The sequence below is a fragment of the Trichosurus vulpecula genome, chromosome 8 (genome assembly GCF_011100635.1).
Source record: "Trichosurus vulpecula isolate mTriVul1 chromosome 8, mTriVul1.pri, whole genome shotgun sequence".
NCBI classification, from domain to species: domain Eukaryota; kingdom Metazoa; phylum Chordata; class Mammalia; order Diprotodontia; family Phalangeridae; genus Trichosurus; species Trichosurus vulpecula.
This window is the reverse complement of record NC_050580.1, coordinates 148,971,671-148,993,098: the sequence shown is the minus strand read 5'-3', so window position 1 is coordinate 148,993,098 and position 21,428 is coordinate 148,971,671. Positions and strand designations below refer to the sequence as shown.

The 21,428-nt window shown below is 38.5% G+C and overlaps 1 protein-coding gene across 1 annotated transcript; it reads left to right on the top strand.

Moving 5' to 3' along the window:
* Positions 1-203: 203 nt before the first annotated feature.
* On the top strand, positions 204-9,058 carry PCLAF (PCNA clamp associated factor). Its single transcript, XM_036736312.1, has 4 exons — positions 204-318; positions 522-602; positions 3,644-3,812; positions 8,794-9,058. The coding sequence occupies exons 1-4, from the start codon at positions 273-275 to the stop codon at positions 8,849-8,851; spliced, it is 354 nt and encodes a 117-aa protein (XP_036592207.1). The 5' UTR covers positions 204-272; the 3' UTR covers positions 8,852-9,058.
* Positions 9,059-21,428: the final 12,370 nt, after the last annotated feature.

Genomic DNA, 21,428 nt, shown 5'->3' with positions numbered 1-21,428 from the left:
TCTCTCTCCGGTGATGGATGGCTCTATTCTTCATCCTGTCGCGTCTTCGACATCGCTGGACGCTGCTGATTAGCTTACGGACCCGAGAGTGAACCAATGAGAAAGTGGGAAGTGTCGAGCCCCGCGAGGGCGCGGGAAACCGGCCGGCTTAAATAGGGGGCGGGGCGCGCGGGAGTTTAGCTTCCAGCTGCGCGGCTCTCCGGAGGGTCTCAGCTCCGTCCGCCGGCCCTGTCCCTGTCTCCGTCGTTTAGTCGTCCTCTCCCGCTTTAGTCATGGTGCGCACTAAAGCCGACTGCATGCCAGGCTCTTACCGCAAAGGTGATTCAGCAGGGCTGGGCGGGCTTCAGGTTACTTGGGCTGCTCCGCGGAGCCTGCGCGCCAAAAAACGTCTTGGGGGCTGGAGGCCCCGGGTTTCCTCCCGCCGGGCAGGGTCGGTCGGGCTGCCGGGTTGTCTGGGTCCTCCCTCCCCATCTCCGTCTTCTCTCATCTCCTCATCGCTTTATTTCTGTCTCTTCCTGCAGTGGTGGCGGCTCGAGCGCCCCGGAAGGCGCTGGGTCACTCCAGCTTCGCCAACGCCTCTCCTTCGCCTCCGTCCCGGAAAGGTAAGGACCTCCTCCACTGCCCTCCCTCGGGAGGGCAGACTTGTGGGGATCGGGGTTGAGGGGGGGTGGCGGCAGGTTTGTGAGCCCGAGCCCGGCCCGCTTCCAGCTTGGTGGCCAGCGCTCCTTTTTTGTTTATTTCAATAAGTATTATGTGAATGATCTGGGAGCCGTTTTGTGGTGGTAATATCTTTAAATTTAGCTTATGTCTTTTCAGGTGAGATAACTTGTAAAGCGCTTTGCAAAAAACTCCAATCCTAACTCTAATATTTTTTTTTCTATATGTCCCTATAGAAACGCCCTCTCTTTAAGTTCACTGTCCACTCCCGATCTGGAATGTGCTCCTTCCAAATCTCTGGTCTCAGTCAAGTTCCAGCTAAAATCCTCCCTTCTGTTAGAAGCCTTTGCTGGTTCCCCTTAATGCTAGTGCCTTCCCTCTGAGATTATCTGCAGTTTGTCCCATTCATATTTTGCTTGTGCATAATTATTACTAGTGTAGTATCTCCATTAGAAATAATAATTATCTCTTTTCAGTGATCTCTATTAGATTGTAAACTCCTCAAGAGCAGGAACTGTTTTTTGCCTTTCTTTGTATTCCTAGCGCATAATTCAGTGCCTGCTTGGCACATAGTAGGAGGTTAAATGCTTGCTGATTGGACTTCACTTTTCTTTGGCTGTTATATAGGGTTTTTTGGAGGAGGGTTAGGGGAACGGCTTCCTTTTGCTCCTTTGCTACCAAGGAAAAAGACATTCATGCCTCTGCTCCTACTCATAAAAAGAAGAGGAAATGTTATGCCGTCTGAGTCTTGGCTCCCTTCAGCAGGAAGTTGTGCAGGGGAGGAGGGTATTTCAATTTCTGATCCAAAAGGTGAAAAGGGGAACAGTTAAGGGCGCTCTTCAGAAGAGAAAGAATAAATTGACCCAAGAGCAATTCAAAGTATAATTTTTGGAACTGTTTTTGAAGTGAAAGGAAGAATGAATGAAAAACATTTTTAAACGCGTACTGTGTGCCAGTAAATGAAAAGGCCAGAACTCTAAAGAGTTCATTAAAAGGACCAATGGCAAGACCCAAGGGGTTCTTGGGGTCAGAGGATAATTGACCTGAAACATCAAGGACATCTAAATCCAACCTTCTCCTTTTACCCCTGAGGATCCCGAAGCCCAGGGAATTTAAGTGAGTTGGCCATGGTCATGTGGATAATAATAGCAGAGACAGGATTTAAACCCAGTTTCTCTGACTCCAGGTCCTACAGGTCCTCTTCCATTGTACCAAGTAGCATCCCAAACATCAAAATTGTTGAAACTTTTCATTATGGAAACACTCTTGACTATTCCTAAATTAAATCTTAAGTTGGAAAGATAACTGCTTGTTTCTGAATATATGTTGATACCTGTCCAAATAACTTGGGCCAGCATATACCACTGTATAGATGAATGAGAGCAAAGTGGGAACGTTTCCTTTTTGTACCAGTGGCAATTTCTGTGGTTTGCAGAATGACCGAAATCAATGCTCCAAATTTAGGTTAGTAAATGAAAAGATAAAATTTTGGAGTTGGAAGGGACTAGAAGATTACTCTCATTTTACAAGTAAGAAACCTAAGGCTTATTGTCTTAAAAGTCATCCAGCTGGTTTGTGGCTGAGCTGCAATTAGAATCTATGGTTAAATTTCTTCCTACTTACTGTATTCAGGGAAATATATTTCTTCAAAGACTGTTTAAGCTTTATTGCTTTCTTCTGTTATCTCCATTTTTACTTTTTCATCACAAATTACATTTGTTTTATAGAGTAGATAAAGCTAAATGCTTTGAAAAAACTGAAAGAGACCTCATAGGATATCCAGTTCAACTTTGTTGTACTATTTCAAGTCTCTCCTGACTCCAAAACCAGCATTTCTCCTAACACTACCTAACTTTATGACTTTAATAAATTTACCAATTTACTGTCTTTGTTAGAAAAAAAAAAGTGGTGGGATTCAAATAAATTAACAACCAGGTCTCCACAGAACCAAGCCCAGGTGCCGCTGACATGGTGGACTCAGGCCTCAGCCCCACTAACAACTGGTTGGCCGAATTCAACTTAAAATTTGGTGTCGGTTCTGCTGAACCAGCTGAATCCCATCACTGAGAAATAAGGTCTTTGCGTTTGTATTTAAATCTTAGGTAAGTAAGTTATCATCTCCAGTCATCCTGATGAATGTCTGGTCACTGGACCCAGATGGCTCTGGAAGACAATAACTGTTTCATAACTAAAATTTGAGAAATAATTTCCCCACTCAAACAGTGACTAGCACATTAAACTTTATTAAACTCACTCAGTATGCATTTTTGCATGTCGTTTGTTATAGGCCATTTAAAATTGGGATTAATATTATTTCTCAATCACCTTGAAAGGTAGATGTTACTGCCTACCCTTTGACATAATAACACTAGGTCTGTATCCCAACAGAGATGAAAAAACAAAAAGGAAAAGGACTTGTATGTACAAAAAATATTTATAGCTTTTTTACCTGGGGGTAAAGAGTTGGAAATTGAGGGGGATGCACATCAGTTGGGGAATGGCTGAATAAGTTGTGGTATATAATTGTGATGGAATATTTTTGTACTATAAGAAATGATGAGCAGAATGCTCTCAGAAAAACCTAGAAAGACTTGCAAGGGTTGATGCGAAGTGAAAGGTAATGGGTACAAAGAAACAGCAATATTATAGAATGATCAGCTATGAATGACTTAGCTATTCTCAGCAATACAACGATCTATGACAGCTCCGAAGGCCTTAGGATGAAAAATGCTGTCCATTCCCAGAGAAAGAACTGATGGTGTCTGAATACAGATTGAAGCAACTTTTGTTTTTTTCTTTCGCTTTCTTTATTTTTCTTGAGTTTTTTTTTATCTGTTTTCTCTCACAACATGACTATTGTGGATTAAAAGAAAAGTAGATGTTACTGAAAGTACGTTGGGATGTTTTAGGTAAGCAGAAAATGAAGTGCATGTTAATATAAAAGTGGGATGTTCATAAATCCTGATGTATCATTTTTCTTTTCCAGTTGAAAGTAAGTATGCAGGTGGAAACCCGGTATGTGTACGGCCAACACCCACATGGCAAAAAGGAATTGGAGAATTCTTTGGGATGTCATCTAAACACTCAGGAAAAGAGAATCAAATTCCTGATGAAGCAGAGGCAGGAAGTAGCGGCCTAGGAAAACCTAAAAGAAAGTAAGTTAATTAAGTTAATTAAACTAACGGTGAGTAGGTGGCAAACATTTTTTTTCATTTTTTTTAATTAATTAATTTATTTTTAGTTTACCACACACAGTTCTACATAATTTTGAGTTCCAGATTTTCTCCCCTCCCTCCCCAAGACGGCCTGGAATCTCATATAACTACCATGTATAACTTTGCATTGAATTAATTTATACACTAGTCAAGTTGTGGAGAAGAATTATGACCAATGGAATGAATCATGAGAAAGAAGAGACAGAACCACAAAAAAAAAAAACCCAAAAACAAAAGAGAAGAAAAAAGGCGAGCATGTAGTGCGCCTCGCTCTGTATTCAAACTTCACAGTTCTTTCTCTGTCTGAAGATAGCATTCTCCTTCGTGAGTCCCCTGGAGTTGTCTTTGCACCTTTCGTTGCTGAGAAGAGCCAAGTATGTCAGGGTTGGTCCTCACGGAATCCATATATCTGTGGCTGTGTACAATGTTCTCCTGGCTCTGCTCCGCTCACTCAGCATTATGTCGTGTAGGTTTTTCCAGGTTGTTACGAAGTCCGTATCATCCCCATTTCTTATGGCACAATAGTATTCCATTACCTTCATGTACCACAGCTTGTTCAGCCATTCCCCAATTGATGGGCATCCCTTTGATTTCCAATTCTTGGCTACCACAATAAATATCCTTGTACATATGGGTCCTTTTCCCGCTTGTGTGATTTCTTTGGGATACAATCCTAGAAGTGGTATTGCTGGGTGAAAGGGTATGAACATTTTTATAGCCCTTAGGGCATAGTTCCAAATTGCTCTCCAAAATGGCTGGATCAGCTCACAACTCCACCAGCAACGTAACAATGTTCCAATTTCCCCACATCCTTTCCAGCATTTATCATTTTCCTGTTTTGTTATTTTAGCCAATCATTTTTAAAGTTTACATTAAAGCTAATAAGATAAATTATTTGATCCAAAAATTTTTCTGTCTCATAGTTAAACTAATTCTATAATTTAAATTTTAATAGTCTTAGAAATATCTCAAAATATAAGTTTGTAATTTGGTTTGTTGACTACTAGCATATTGCCCTATTTTTTGTCTTTTAAGGAAAATTGTTTTTCAGTCCTTTTTTGGTCATGTCCAGTTCTTCATGACCCTATATGGGGTGTTCATGGCAAAGATACTGGAGTGGTTTGCTATTTCCTTCTCTATCTCATTTTACAGATGGGGAAACCAAGGCAAACAGGGGTAAGTGACTTGCTCAGAGTGACACAGCTGGTGTCTGAGGCCAGATTTGAAATCAGGAATGTCAGTCTTCTTGACCCCAGGCCTGATACTCTATCCATTGCACGACCTAGCTGACCTAAGTTATTGTCGTTCAGCCCTTTATCAGTCGAATCTGGCTCTTCATGATCTCATTAGGGGTTTTCTTGGCAAAGATACGGGAGTGGTTTGCCGTTTCCTTCTTTACCTCATTTTACAGATGAGGAAACTGAGGCAAAGGGGGTTAGACAGCTAATAAATATCTGGGTCAGATTTGAACTCAAGAAGATGAGACTTCCTGACTCCAGGTTTAGCGCTCTATCTTTTGCCACAACTAGCTGCCCCTGAAGAGGCTTCAAGCCTGGCATTATTCTGGTAATAGGGTTATTTGGGTTTCTGTGAATTGCTTGCTTTGATCTTTAATTTTCACTTCCTACTTTTTAAGCTACTTTGAAGGATTTTTTTTTATTTGATTTGGGTTTTTTTTGTTCTCAACATCAAGTAAGATGAGCATTTCACTATACAAACTATGGACAAAGTAGAACAGGTAAGAAGATTTTGTGTGAAGCTCCAAATCTGAATTAGGAAAAGCTTACTTTTCTTTCAAAGTATATAATAAATTCAACATGTTATTTTCTTTCTTTTCTTTTCTTTTTTTTTTTAAAGAAAATACTTTAATTGGCAGGGACCTAGTAAAGTACTAAGTGTACATAAATGCTTGCAAATATTTAAGTACAAGAAAAAAATTGTGTAAAACTGTGATTTAAAGACATTTCATTCTGAAATTTTTGTGTGGACATAGGTTCTCAAGCTTTTTTTTTTAATTTTTTTTAATATTTATTTTACAACACACGGTTCTACATAATTTTGAGATCCAGATTTTCTCCCCTCCGTCCCCCTCCCTCCCCAGGACGGCATGGAATCTCATATAACTACCATGTATAACTTCGCATTGAATTAATTTATACACTAGTCAAGTTGTGGAGAAGAATTATGACCAATGGAGTGAATCATGAGAAAGAAGAGACAGAACCAAAAAAAAAAAACCCTAAAACAAAAACAAAAGAGAAGAAAAAAGGCGAGCATGAAGTGCACCTCAATCTGCATCAAACTTCACAGTTCTTTCTCTGGATGAAGATAGCATTCTCCATCGTGAGTCCCCTGGAGTTGTCCTTGCACCTTATGTTGCTGAGAAGAGCGAAGTATGTCAGGTCAACATGTTATTTTCAAAGCTGTCCTGCTTGTCAGGGTTTTCTTCTGACCAATTCTCTTTTATGCATTTTTTAAGATGTTTCACTGACCCTTTTTCTTACTTTTTAAAAATTGATAGCTCCATCCCTACTTTCAACTCCTTTCACCCCAAACTGAAAGAAATCTAAAACCATTTTATCACACGTGCATAGTTAATGAAAACAAATCTCCACATTGGCCATATCCAAAAACGAATGGGTCATTCAACACCTTGAGGTTATCACTTCTCTGTCAGGAGGAAAAAAAATAGCTCATTCATCACTGGTATTTTGGAATTGTTATAGGTCATGACATTCATTCGAGCTTTTAAGTCTTTCATGGTTATTGTTTATAATGTTGTTCTCTTGGTTCTGCTTATTTTACTTTCCATCAGTTCATACAAGTCTTCCCAGATTTGTCTATCTAGTTTGATTTTTAGATAACTTATGACTTCACTCCAAATGAGGACATGAAAAGGCCTTAGCCTAAAAGGGACAGGGTCTCTCATTGCATCCTGGGTTATCATCTCCAATCATCCTGATGAATATCTGGCCACTGGACCCAGATGGTTCTGGAAGAGAAAGTGAGGCTGGCGACCTTGCACAATCCTCCCTAACTCAAATCAAAGTCAACTGCAAGTCATGTCATTTCCCTGATGCCATGCTCCTCTTCGAAAACGAGGGACAAACGCAAGATAATTTATGAAGAACTAATTTTAAAATACCCTATCTTTCATGAAGTTGTAACTTTTTTTTTTTTTTTTTTTTTTTGGCACAGCAATGAGAGTTAAGTAACTTGTCCAGGGTCACACAGCTAGTAAGTATCAAGTGTCTGAGGTCCAATGTGAACTCAGGACCCATGCTCTATCCACTTCACCACCTCGCTGCCCCTAGCTATAACCATTTTTTGAATGAATACTCTATTCAAAATAGAAGGTTTGGACAATTAAATGATGCTTTATACATATGCTCCTTGCTTACTTATATTTTATGATCTTATCTTCCGTATCTCTAGGTATGAATTGGGGGAGGCGAGCTCAGAATTTAGAAGAGTAATGGCATATCCCAACCAGTATTTCCTAAATAAGTTTTTGTGGTTTTACAGTTCCAATAAAAGCTAGAGGGTAAAGATAAATCGTGACTTAATCTGTTGTCCTTAGGCTAAAACAGCTTATTTGTCATCCTGTTGATCTTTCCTTGTTCCTCCTTATTGTCTTACAAATCTCATTTATTAGACTGAATAAGATATTCCAGTCAACCTTTGTTCTTAGTTCTCCAGGACTAACCCAAAAGATCATTAATGTTTTTTTTCTTCTAAAGTCTAACGCCTCTTATGATTTGTGACTTCCATGTTACAGAGATAGATGTATCTTAAAAGACAATATTCTTGGTTATTGTAAAGCTAACATGTTTTACAGGATTTCCCTGCTCTGGAAAAATATCATTGATACATGTAGTTGCCAAGTCTTGTCAGTTGTATTTGCACAAGCTGGCTCAACCTTCAGGATGAGCTCCCCTCATGGACCCCTTGTAATATTAAAAATAACATATGCGACTGGCTCCTTTTTGTTTTTTAACCACCGCTTTGTGAAGCTGTTTTAGCTGCTTATAAGTAAGTCATCTGAGTTTGGAGAAGTCACAAGCTTACTCCTCCCAAGAGCATCCAACTTAAATAACATCACAAAACAGTCCCTTTTTCTTTCTCTCCTCAGTGTCTCCTGATTGTCTCCCAATTCCCTCCTGCCAACCCTCGCCCTCGACTCATTGTCTCCCCATCCCCTCTTCCAATAAGAAGTCAAGCATCTTCACCCTTTCATCTCATTTTTCATTCCCTCCAAACTGTTTTTTAACTGGGTCAAGGCTAAAATTCTGGGTTCTTGTCTGCAGAGAGCCTCGAACCCAATTTGTTTTGCGGTCGCATATACTACTAAATAAATCCTTTGTCGGGATAAAACCCTGTTTCTTTATTTCACTATAACAACCCCCACCCCCGTGATACTAAGTTTCATAACTTCTTTACTTTGCAAAAGTTACAGTGAACATGAAGTTGATTTACCTGAGGTCTGGTAAATAGCTTCCAGAAACCAACCAAGCCCTATCGTCAACTTTGTCCCTCTGCCCTACATAAGTGGATTACTTTTTTTTTTTTTTTGTCTAACACAAAATAGACAATAACTTGCTGAAGTAGAAATCTACATATCACTCATGTACCAACATGCTTGGCAATGTGTTCAATAAAAATATAGATGATGATGAATTATAGCATCTATAGACCTCACTGAATCATAGGAAAAATAATTAAAATGCCATTTTTCCTGGGTACTGAATATTTAGGCACCTAGAGTTTTTCTGTGCTGTAGTATTTATTTTTCCTTTCTGTCTAGCCACTGAAAAGCCAACATTGCTGCCATCATTTCTCTTATTTGGATAGCCTTACAATTGTCCTTTTTAAGCGTCTGATGCTTGAGTGGCTTCTGAAATTCTTTGTATTCTCCCCACAGATCTCGTCCTTTGCAGCTTGATCCTACAGAAAATGATGGATTTCCGGATGAAGAATAGAACATTCTCTCTTTGCTTTCATCAGGATTCTAGCATGTACATTGGTGTAAATATGTTTGTTTACAATGGTTAGGCTTTAATTTGGTTGTACAGAAATTTAATTAAAAATACTAAAAAAAATCTACTCAAATTCAGTCAGTAGTAAGTTCTGAATGGGAGACTGTAAGATTATTATATGCATATATAAATAACATAGCCATCAATATTAAGCAGTATTTTATTCCTATTCTTAATACTCTAAGCTCCTTGTTTGTCAGAAAACCATTACATGGTATTACAACTAACTTGTGATATTGGAGATTGGCTTGAATCTTTGTGCCACTGCCATTTTATTGGCATCTTTTTTGAAATAGTGCCATATTTTTGTTCTTCATTTGCTTGAAAAGCAGTTAGACTTTGCACATTTAAAAACTATTTTCCCAGTATTAACAAAGCTGAAGGGATATACTTTTAATGACTTAACTTTCTTTAGAAAGAGAGGTCAAATGACATTTTGAAAGCATTTAGAGAGGTATTCTCTAGTTAAGATTGTTTTTTTTTTTTATTTGTCTCAAAAAGTTGTGGTATGATTGTGATGGAATATATTTGTGCTACAAGAAATTATGAGCAGGAAGCTTTCAGAAAAACATGGAAAGACTTACACGAACTGATGCAAAGTGAAGTGAGCAGAACCGGGAGAACACTGTACACAGTAATAGCAATATTGTACAATGATCAACTGTGAATGACTTAGCTATTCTCAGCAATACGATGATCCAAGACAATTCCAAAGGACTTATGACGAAAAATGCTATCTACCTCCAGAGAAAGAACTGGTGGAGTCTATGCACATCAAAGCATACTTTATTACTTTCTTTTTTTCCTGTGTTTTCTTTTGCAGCACGACTAATATGGAAATGTTTTATATAACTGTACATGAATAATCTTTATCAAAATGCTTGCCTTCTGAAGAAAGCGGGGAGGGAAGGAAGAGAATTTGGAACTCAAATTTTCAAGGAAATGAATGCTAAAATTATTTTTTACATGTAATTGGGGAAAAAAATTTAAAGCCTTCATATTAACCAAGAAAGCTGACTGTATGAAAAGAACGTAGATCACAGTAATAATTGTTATTTTAATTATAGCTCACGTGTAAATAGTGCTTTACAGCTTACAAAATGCTTTCCTGACAGCAACTCTATGTGGTAGACAGCACAAGCAGTAATAATAACAATTCCCATTTCTGTAAGGAATTTATTCTGAAGCATTTTCTCCACAACTATGTGGGATAGGTAGGTAGTGTATGTAGTGTTCGTGTCCCCATTTTCTGGATGAGGAAGCTGAGGCTCAGACTAGCAAGGTAGTTTGCCAAAACTTGAATGCTGGTCTTCTGATTCCAAATCTTATGCTCTTTTCCTCTTCTGCCATGAGAAAATATTATTTGTCTTAGGTGCTAAATGTCTGAACCTTAAAGGTGAAAGTATGTATCACTACTGCTGATATGCAATTTTCATTACTTGCAGAGGCTCTTCTGAATATTCTAAATAAAAATCTCTTGGGGGATTTTTCCCCACTTGTACATAAGACTTTAAGCACTGACTAGAATTTTTATCAAAATTACTGTAATTCCACCAAGCAAAAAACATTTCCCTGCAAGTAAACTGGAAAAATTACTATCAAGAAAAAAAAATTATATGATGCCTGGCATGTAGTAGGCACTTAATAAATGGTGTTCGTTGATTTCATTAACAAATATTAGCATCCTGATTCTTAATTAGGATCACTCAAACAATTTTTAAAAACAATTAACGTAGGAATATGTTGCTCTGTTGCCAGATGTTTCCTAGGCATAAAATTTATTAGTCTACTTTTAAGATGAAAAGTGAGGACCAAACTATCAGAAAAGGCCTATCCTGTGTGTCCAAAGGGTGTAGGACCTCCATTATATCTTTCATGAAGTAACTAGGGGCATAATTGAGGTAGGTTGATAATACTGTCTTACTTTGTAATCAAGCTTTTTGCTCACTAAAATGTCAAATGAAAATATTAAGGTTAATTTGAATATTTGTTTTTCTGGTATGAACATACTTTGAAATAAAAAATATTTCATAATACATATAGCACATTTTGGGTGTTGGCTCTTACTGCTTTCTGCCATCTATTCTACGTTTTTGCTTCTGGATATAATTTTAGGCATGGGCTTTATAGAGTTCCAAACTGTTTTTTGTGTCCTTGTCGCCATAGAGGGGATGCAATTGCTCAAAGAATGTTCCTAAAACTGGAAACAAGGAGATTCCTTATCTCAATTTTGTGATCTCCGTGACCATTTGTTTTCTAGGGACTGGAGTCTGATCCTATGAACATTTTAGACAGGTTTTGGTATGACTTGTTTTGCTATCTCAAGGAATAAGATTTAAAAGTCACTAGTGAGCTGTCTCATTCCATAACGAACTTCAAGTTGGTATGGTCCAGAATTATTCATATATTTTCTTGGTCTCTTTTTGACAGATTGCTATTTCTTAAATAATCATCCTATTGGGAAGAAATAAAAGTAACCCTAGGGGACTCATTTTGGAAGCTTTCTCTTCCTTTTTGTTGTTCAGTCATTCAGTTATGTCTGACTCTTCATGACCCCATACACATCCAGCAATCCTTTCTCCTCTGTTTTTGTTATTCATCCTTCATTTTCAAAGAGGAGCAGTGACCTCGTGGGTGATGTCTTGACTTGCACATGAATTGGATTTAAGTGAGACAGAGATGTGCAGTCTGCAGCCTCACTCTCCTGGTCATCAAAGTCCAGTGGCAGGATAAAAGTCTAGATGACTAGAGATGGCCCAGGTGCAGTGGATAACCTTGGCACCTTCAATGTCTGACCAAGTTCCACAGCACCTACTTCAGTCAACTTCATGGCTGTTGGAAGAAATTGTTCTCATCTACCCAGGGGAGTGTTCACATGCTTGGGGTAGATACCCCCAACCTCACTGATAGATTTAAGGCCTGTTGGTTACCCTGTTGGAGCGTATGGAGTATTCAGGGATGATTGTGCCTCTGGTGTGAGGGCTTGCTAAGCCCTTTTCAGGGCTGCTCATCCACCTTTCTTGTCTACCTACCACCCAGCTCTCACCTGTGGCTCCCAGAAGTTGTAGCATGTACAGCAGCCACACTCCAGTAAAACCTCCAAAGATGAGCTAAACCAGATTGAAGAGCTTAATTAATGTTTATTGACTGACTTAGTGACTATAATGATAAGAAAAAAAATACAAGTGGCAAAAGACAGAACTAGCATACCAAAAAACATCCATCAGGATCACAAGACTTTTTAATGAATACAAGAGATGATCAGGACCTAATTGGGATATATGAGATTAATACAACCATTGAACCCAGAATTATATACATAGTAAAACTTAGTATATGCTCTGTGGAAACATTTAACTGTTCCGTTTTAGCAAAATTGACTATATCAAATAATGTAACTCTAAAGATCTTTCTAAAAATCCTTGGAGAAGCCTCTTGGAAAGTTGGGTGATAGAGTCAATGACCAATAGTCAATAAGCCACACCTCTATGTGCCATGTACTGTACCAAACCCTGGGGATATAAATATATGGAAAAAGTCCTTGTCCTCAAGGAGCTTACTATCTAAAGGGAAAAGATAACGCAGAAAAGAAAGCTGAAAGAGTAAGAAGGTACCCACCTGATTGGGGATGAGGATGGTGGGGAGAAAGAAATTCAAGATGAGTGCAGCTATCTCATAAAAGCAACACAGTTTAGAAAGAAAGAAGGTAGGACTTGCTATTTCTCATAATTGACATGCATTGAATGCATGTGCATACACAAAGTCGATGTAAAAAATATATAACTAAATGGGAGGAGGAACTGGGGAAGGGCAGATAAGGGAGAAAACAATACCAGAAAAAGAATACCTACAACAAAATTAAATTATTTATCCTGAAGGAGAGAAAAAGGGAAAAAAATTAGAATATAAGGGAGTATCTCAGATTGCCTCTTAAACAACTGGGGAATGAATAAATTGTGCTTTTTGAATATAATAGAATGTTCTTGTGCTATGAGAAACAACAAGAGATGATTTCAGAAAATCTTGTCTATGTCTTTGCCTATTCCATATATATTTCATATACCTGTGATACACTTACTACCTTGGCTCCACTCTAGCTGATGAAATTCTATGTATCATTTAAGGCCCAATTTAAATGCCATCTGTGTGAATTTTTTCATCTGTCCCATAATTATTAATATTGTTTCCCTCCTCTACACGTCACAGCATTTAGGGAAGGATCAGCTTATACTGTATCTGTGCCACTTCTAAAACTTTGCTTGTTGCAGTGAATAATTCCAGGCTACACATCTGCACATGCTTAGAAATACATGCCTGTATTTCTCTTCTACACCTGCCAGCCTAAACTACCTCTGCAGAGTTTTGTGGGTTTTTGTTGTTGGGTTTTTTTTTTTTGCTATATCTTGGGAACTATTCTTAGCTTAATCTAATCTGCATTGTAGCCAACCCAGTTAATCTCTGGAAAGTAACAGATTAAAGGTTTGTAAGATTCTGGGCTAAGTTAAGAATTTGTGTGGCTCTAATGCTTACCTGTAAAATCTTGAACTATTTATTCTCTTAGGAGCAAATCAATATGCCTAGTAATAATTTCCCTATTATCTGCCTACTGTTGCTAGGCAGTGCCTACCACTGCAAGATATTTGCTGAAATTTGAGGATTAAATAAAGTATGGTTGCAGAGCAAAGCAGTACACATCATGGTATGGGTCCTTTAAGGCCCAAAGGGAGTACAAGATCTCAAGGCAAGTTCTATGAAGTTGAGGTTCCAAGTATGATGGATTACAGACTATATGTCTGTTTTCTAAGGAGAAACCTTGCTAAGCTCAGAGGTTTGTTGCTGGGTTAGCCATGGGGTGCTCTCAATGACCATCCATTAATAAGTCAAAGGAGTTGCAACCTTAATCAATGGAGGGAGAACCTACAACTGTGATCATAGGTCCTTGAAGTATTAACTGACCTAAACTGGCTGAGATGATTCAAGAATTATTTGTAAGTGGGGTAGCCAGGTGGCACAGTGAGTAGAGCACCTGCCCTGGAGTCAGGAGGACCTGAGTTCAAATTCAGTCTCAGACTTTTGACACACTAGCTCTGTGACCTTGGGCAAGTCACTTAACCCCAATTGCCTTGCCTTCCTCCTTCAAAAAATAAAATTATTCGTAAGCAAATGGGAGAAATACTCAAACTGTCTTGTCACTCAATACAGTAATATAGTCCTAGAAATAAAAGAGGAGAGGATTCTGGGGAGATGGCAGAGTAGGTCAGAAAACTTTTGGCTCTCCAAATTTCCTGCACAAAAAAAAGACAGAATATTGCCTCAGAGGAAGAGGCAGAAATAAACAAAAGTCGGAGTAAAGCCACCATCCTCCTAAGACAACTTGAGAAGACCCCAAAAAAAGATCCAACCTCCAGGGGCTGAAGTTTGACCTAAGTGAAGTGCAAACACCTCCAGGCTGACTGCTGAATCAACAAACAATAAGCCCCGGGGGCAGCTGGGTTGGGAGGCTGGATCAGCCTCTGGAACTTTCACCTAAAGGCTACGTAGGAGAAGATTGAAAGACCTTCCACTGTCAAAGGATGCCAAAACAACTGTGCTGACCAGACATATCCAGGCTACAGCTTTGGGGGAGAAGGAGACAGCATATGCCTGATGAGTGCAGTAGCAGAGGGGTGGGGACCCTTCTGGCTGTGGGCACTTGTAGGAGAGTAGAGTCCCTCCCTGGTTTCGATTCCAGGACAGAGAGGACAGCTGTAGTTTGGAGCCACTGAAGCAACTGGAGGAACCAAAGGGAGCAAGAGCATTTGTGAGATACTGGGGCTGGGGGCCCTTGCTGTGGCTTAGGGTAGAGAGGAGAATCCAAGGTTGGGCCCTGGGATGGATGTCAGAAAAAAACAGTAAGAAGGACCTGAGGCTTGGGGCATCATTCCCCACACCTCAGGACTAGAACTTATTATATTAAGAGCTGCTAAAAACAAAATTAAAATGAGTAGGTAAAGGAGAAGGAACCCAACCATAGATAGTTACTATGGTGTAGAGAAGATCTAGTTTCCTATTCAGAGGAAGATAATGGAACTAAAAAAGCCACTCTTTTTTTTTTTTAAAGAAAAATGTCAAATGGTCCCAAACAAAAAAAAAAAAAAAGAGAGAGAGTTCTTGGAAGAACTTAAAAAGGACTTTTCAAATAAAACAAGAGAGATTAAGGAAAAACTAGGAAAAAAATAAGAGCAATCCAAGAAAACCAAGAAAAGTATGAAAATAAAGTCAACCAACTTGAAATAGAAAATAAAAACCTAGGGAAGAAAATAATTCCTTGAAAACTAGAATTGGGCAAGGGGAAGCTACCAAAAAACAATAAAACAAAGCCAAAAGAATGAAAAAGCAGAAGAGAATGTGAAACATCTCGTCAGAAAAACAACTGATCTGGAAAACAGTTTGAGGAGAAATAAGAATATTCAGGCTATCTGAAAATTATGATAAAAAAAAAAGAATCCTGATGCAGTATTCTAAGAAATTATCAAGGAAAGGGGCAGCTAGGTGGCACAGTGAGTAGAACATCGGCCCTGGAGTCAGGAGGGCCTGAGTTCAAATCCAACCTCAGACACTTGACACATGTACTACCTGTGTGACCTTGGGCAAGTTACTTAACCCCAATTGCCCTGCCCCCCCCCCCCAAAATTATCAAGGAAAATTGCTCTGAACAACTCTGAAGTTCTAGAATAAGAAGGCAAAGCAGAAATAGAGGGGGAAAAATTCACTGACCACCACCTAAAAGAGGAGATCCCAGGAGGAAAACTTACAGGAATACATCATAGCCAAGTGTCAAAGCTCCCAGGTTAAGGAGAAAATATTAGAAGCAACAAGAAAAAAACAATTTAAATATCATGGAGCTACAACAAGGATTGCATACAACCTAGCTGCTACTACACTGAAGTACCATAGGTCCTGCAACACTATATTAAAAGAGCTGGGGTTGACCAAGGATAACTTACCCAGCAAAGTTAAGTATAATCCTGAATGGAAAAAAAACGTATATTTAACAAACTGAAAAACTTTCAGGTATTTGTGATAAAAACAGCAGAACTTAATGGAAAATTTAAACATATAAGATCCAGGAGAAATATAAGGTAAACATTAAAGACCAATTATAAAGAACTCAATAAGGTTAAACTGTTTACTTCTTATATATGAAAATGTTATCATACTCTTATGACTGTCATCATTATTTGGGTAGTTGGAAAGAAAGGATTGGGCTGAGCTGCGCATGATGGGGTGATTCTAAAAAAAATAAAACTGTGTAGGGAGAGATTAAAAGGAGTAATTACCTCATTCAAATGAGGCATGAAAGGAAAATCAACACAAAAGAAGTAAGTGGGGGGGAGAGCAGGTGGTGCTGGAACTTTATTTTCATTGGGAATGGATTAAAGAGGGAACAACATACATATCTAGAAGGGTATAAAAGTCTTCCAAATTCAGAAAGAAATAAGATGGTAAAGGGATAGGGTGAGGAGAGAGGATAAGGGAAGGACTCTTAGAGGGGTGGGTAGATTAAAGAATAGGAGGGTAAGGTAGCAGGTAGAAGTAAAGTAGAGGAGTGAGGAGGGATAGGGTAAATATGGTGAGGACAGTGAGGAAAAATAGGAAAGAGGGAAATATGCAACAAGTAATTGTAGTTTAGAATGTGAATGGGAAGAATTTACCCATAAATTGGAAACGTATAACACATTAAAAATTTTAATTCAACAATATGTTGCTTTCAGGAAACACAATAAAAATGAGACATACACACAAAGATAAAATAAAGGACAGGAGTAGAATTTATCATGTTAAAAAGGCAGAGGTAGTAATCATGAGCTCAGATGAAGTTAAAGCTAAAATAAATTTAATCAAAAGAGAAAAATAGGGAAACTATGCTATGTGTCACCAATACTATTCAATATTGTTTTAGGCTATTTAAAATAACTAGACAGTATAAAATATCCGAGAGTATACCTGTCAAAACAGACACAGGAACTATATGAATACAAACATCAAACACTTTTTATGCAAATAAAGTCAGGTTTAAATAATTGGAGGAATATTTATTGTTCATGGCTGGGTAAAGCCAATATAATAAAAAATGACAATTTTACCTGTTTTATTTATTCAATGCCATCCCAATTAAAATACTAAAAACTTATCTTACCAAGTTAGAAAAAATAACAACACAGTTCATTTGGAAGAGCAAAAGGCCAGGAATTTTGAAGAAACCGAGGGAAAAGATGTAAAGAAAGGAGACTCAGCAGTATCAGACCTTAAACTATATTATAAGGTGAGAGCATTGTTGAAGTGTAAAAGGGATAATTTCAATTATTTTAAATTAAAAATTTCTTGTATAAATAAAACCAATGGAGTCAAGAATAGAAGGATTGTGGAAAATCAGGGGAAAACTTTCTTTTTAAAAATTAATAACTTTTTGTTTATTTTTGACATTCACTTTTATAAGATTTTGAGTTCCAAATTTTCTTCTCCCTCCCTCTTTCCTCTCTGCCCTCTCCCCTCCTCAGGATGGCTAGCAATCTGATGTAAGCTATACATGTGCAATCATGTCAAACATATTTTCACATTAGTCTTGTGAAAGAAGAAAAGGAGAAAACCAGGAGAAAGAAAGAAAAGTGAAAATAATATGCTTCGATCTGCTTTCAGACTCTATAGTTCTTCCTCTGGATGTGGATATTTTCCATCATGAGGTTTTTGGAATTTTCTTAGATCATCGTGTTGTTAAGTAGAGCCAAGTCTATCAAATTTGATCATTACACAATATTGCTGTTAGTGTGTACCATGTTCTCCTGGTTCTCTTCACTTCATTAAGCATCAGTTCATGTAAGTCTTTTCAGGTTTTTCTGAAGTCTGCCTCCTCATCATTTCTTATAGCACAATAGTATTCCATTACATTCATATACCACAACTTGTTCAGCCATTGCTCAATTGATGGACATCCCTTCAATTTTCAGTTCTTTGCCACTACAAAAAGAGCTGCTATAAATATTTTTGTACATGTGGTCCTGGGGGAAAAATGTTCATAGACAATCTCTCGAATAGGATATTATTGTGTTGGCATACTGTTGTGGTGTAGGAAATGATGAGCTGGTTGACTTAGAAAAACATGGAAAAGACTTAGACCTAGGAAGGAAAATGCTATCCACCTCCAGAGAAAGAGATGACAAGCAGAAATATGCATAGTATGGGTTTACATATATGCATATGAGTGTATATTTATATACACGTGTATGTTTTTAGATATCTACGTATATGTATACATATCCTTCTTTAGGAAAGTGGGGAGGGAGGGAAAAAATAAAAAGAAGTGCACAGTACACAACAAAAGACAACCTACAAGAAAGCAAAGAAAAGCAGGATCCTTTGAAAACAATGTGTACTATTTATTATGTAGGTTTTCTTGAAATGGAAATTTATTGTTTTATATTGAGTCTTTTCTTATGTTCTGCTGGGTACATGGAAATGATTTTTTTCCTTTTCTCATTTTGCATTTGAGTTTAAAATGAATAAAAAGTTTACCAAAAAAAGAAATATAAAAATATAAAAGAGGATCCTTCCGAAGTCAGAGTAACCCACATGAGGATTGAAATTCAATAATGAAAAAATATTTTTAATTGTTGTCTATTTATAAATTATCTTTTTTGAACTTTATCATTTTTATTTAATATTTTAGTTTTCAACATTGATTTCCACTAGATTTTGAGTTACAAATTTTCTCCCCATTTCTACCATCCCCCCATTCCAAGATGGCATATATTCTGATTGCCCCGTGTCCCAGTCAGCCCTCCCTTCTGTCACCCCACTCTCCCCCTATCCCTTTTCCCCTTACTTTCTTGTAGGGCAGTATAGATTCCTATGCCCCATTCCCTATATATCTTGTTTCCAAGCTGCATGCAAAAACTTTTTTTTTGAGCATCTGCTTTTAAAACTTTGAGATCCAAATTCTTTCCCCTCTTCCCTTCCCACCTACCCTCCCCAGGAAGGCAAGCAATTCAACATAGGTCACACATGTATCATTATGTAAAACACTTCCACAATGCTCATGTTGTGAAAGGCTAGCTATATTTCCTTCCATCCTATCCTGTCCGCCTTTATTCAATTTTATCCCTTGGCCCTGTCCCTTTTCAAAAGTGCTTGCTTTTGATTACCTCCTCACCCTATCTGCCCTCCTTTCTATGACACCCCCTTTTTATCCCCTTCCCCTTACTTTCCTGTGGAGTAAGATACCCAATTGAGTGTGTACATCATTCCCTGCTCAAGTCAAATCTGGTGAGAGCAAGATTCACTCATTCCTCCTCACCTGCCCCCTCTTTCCTTCCAACAGAACTGCTTTTTCTTGCCACTTTTATGTGAGATAATTTACCCCATTCTATCTCTCCCTTTCTCCTTCTCTCAATACATTCCTTTCTCACCCCTTAAATTTATTTCATTTTTTTAGATATCCTCCCTTCATATTCAACTCATCCTATGCCCTCTGTCTATATTCCCTTCAACTCCCCTAATACTGAGAAAGGTCTCATGAATTACACACTTTATCTTTCCATGTAGGAATGTAAACATAACAGTTCAACTTTAGTAAGTCCCTTATGAATTCTCTTTCCTGTTTACCTTTTCATGCTTCTCTTGATTCTTGTTTTTGAAAGTCAAATTTTCTATTCAGCTCTGGTCTTTTCATTGAAAAAGCTTGAAAGTTCTCTATTTTATTGAAGTCCATATTTTGCCTTGGAGCATTATACTCAGTTTTGCTGGGTAGGTGATCATTGGTTTTAATCCTAGCTCCTTTGACCTCCAGAATATCATATTCCAAGTCCTTTGATCCCTTAATGTAGAAGCTGCTAGATCTTGTGTTATCCTAATTGTGTTTCCACAATATTCGAATTGTTTCTTTCTGGCTGCTTGCAATATTTTCTCTTTCACCTGGGAACTCTGGAATCTTGCTATAATATAGGAGTTTTCTTTTTGGGATCTTTTTCAGGAGGCAATCAGTGGATTCTTTCAATTTCTATTTTGCCCTCTGGCTCTAGAATATCAGGGCAGTTTTCCTTGATAATTTCTTGAAAGATGATGTCTAGGTTCTTTTTTTGATCATGGCTTTCAGGTAGTCCAATATTTTTAAATTATCTCTCCTGGATCTATTCTCCAGGTCAGTGGTTTTTCCAATGAGATATTTTACATTGTCTTCCATTTTTTCATTCTTTTGGTTCTGTTTCATAATTTCTTGATTTTTCATAAAGTCATTAACTTCCACTTGCTCCAATCTAATTTTTAAGGTGTTATTTTCTTCAGTGGTCTTTTGGACCTCCTTTTCCATTTGGCTAATTCTGCCTTTCAAGGCATTCTTCACCTCATTGGCTTTTTGGAGCTCTTTTGCCATTTGGGTTAGTCTACTTTTTAAGGTGTTATTTTCTTCAGTATTTTCTTGGGTGTCCTTTAGTAAGTCATTGACTTGTTTTTCATGATTTTCTTGCATCACTCTTATTTCTTTTCCCAATTTTTTCTCTACTTCTCTTATTTGCTTTTCCAAATCCTTTTTGAGGTCTTCCATGGCCTGACCACAATTCATATTTTTCTTGGACGCTTTTGATGTACGCTCATTGACTTTGTTGACATCTTCTTTGTCACTAAAAAAAGATTCTATAGAATGAGTCTGAGTCCTTTTATGCTGCTTGCTCAGCCAGTTACTAGATTTTTGAGCTTTTGGTCAGGGTATTACTGCCTTCAGAGTGGAGAGTGCTTTGTCCCAAGCTTCAGAGGCCTTGCACTGCTGTTTTCAGAGCTACTTCTACTCCACTGTCACCACAAGCTCTGCCACACCAGCACTCCTCCTCCCCAAGAACTGCCCACCAGGACCACGACCCAGATCCAAGCAGGGCAAAGCAAGAGAACGCTGCCTCTGCACCAGCAAAACAATCCCTGTACTCCCGCTCTGATCTGCCACTTAATTCCTCCCACTGCGTGGGCCAGGAGCTCCAGAAGCTGCCACACTGGAGCTCTGGAAGCAGCCCCAGGAGCTTCCTGCTGCTGCTGCTACAGCCACCTCTGCCGCCCCTGGGACTGGGGCCGAACAGCGTACTTCTCTCACTCAGATCCAGTAGTTTTCCCGCTGATCTGCTCCATTGTCTTTGGTATTTGTGGGCTGAAAAGTCTAGTAGCTGCCACAGTTCAGTGATTCATGGCCCTGGTGCCTACTCTGCCCAGTGTTCTACTCCTGGCCTGGTCTGTCCCGGTGCAGCCCACTCTGGGCTACACTCAACTCCCAGTACAATGCAATAGACCCTTCCCAGTGACCATCCAGGCTGTCCTGGACTGGAGACCTCCTTCCTTCTGTTATTTCATGGGTTCTGTAGCTCTAGAATTTGTTCAGAGACATTTTTACTGGTGTTTGGAGGGATTTGAGGGAGAGCTTAAGCGAGTACCTGTTTTGGCTCTGCCACCCCCCACTCAACTGTATTAAAATGTATTTGGGAATTGATAAATGATCAAAGCA

Excerpts from the sequence above, each read along its gene's own strand:
- PCLAF (XM_036736312.1), top strand. The coding sequence starts at position 273 with ATGGTGCGCACTAAAGCCGACTGCATGCCAGGCTCTTACCGCAAAG. Across the intron at positions 319-521 it reads GCCAGGCTCTTACCGCAAAG|TGGTGGCGGCTCGAGCGCCC; the intron begins GTGATTCAGCAG and ends CTCTTCCTGCAG. Across the intron at positions 603-3,643 it reads TTCGCCTCCGTCCCGGAAAG|TTGAAAGTAAGTATGCAGGT; the intron begins GTAAGGACCTCC and ends TTTCTTTTCCAG.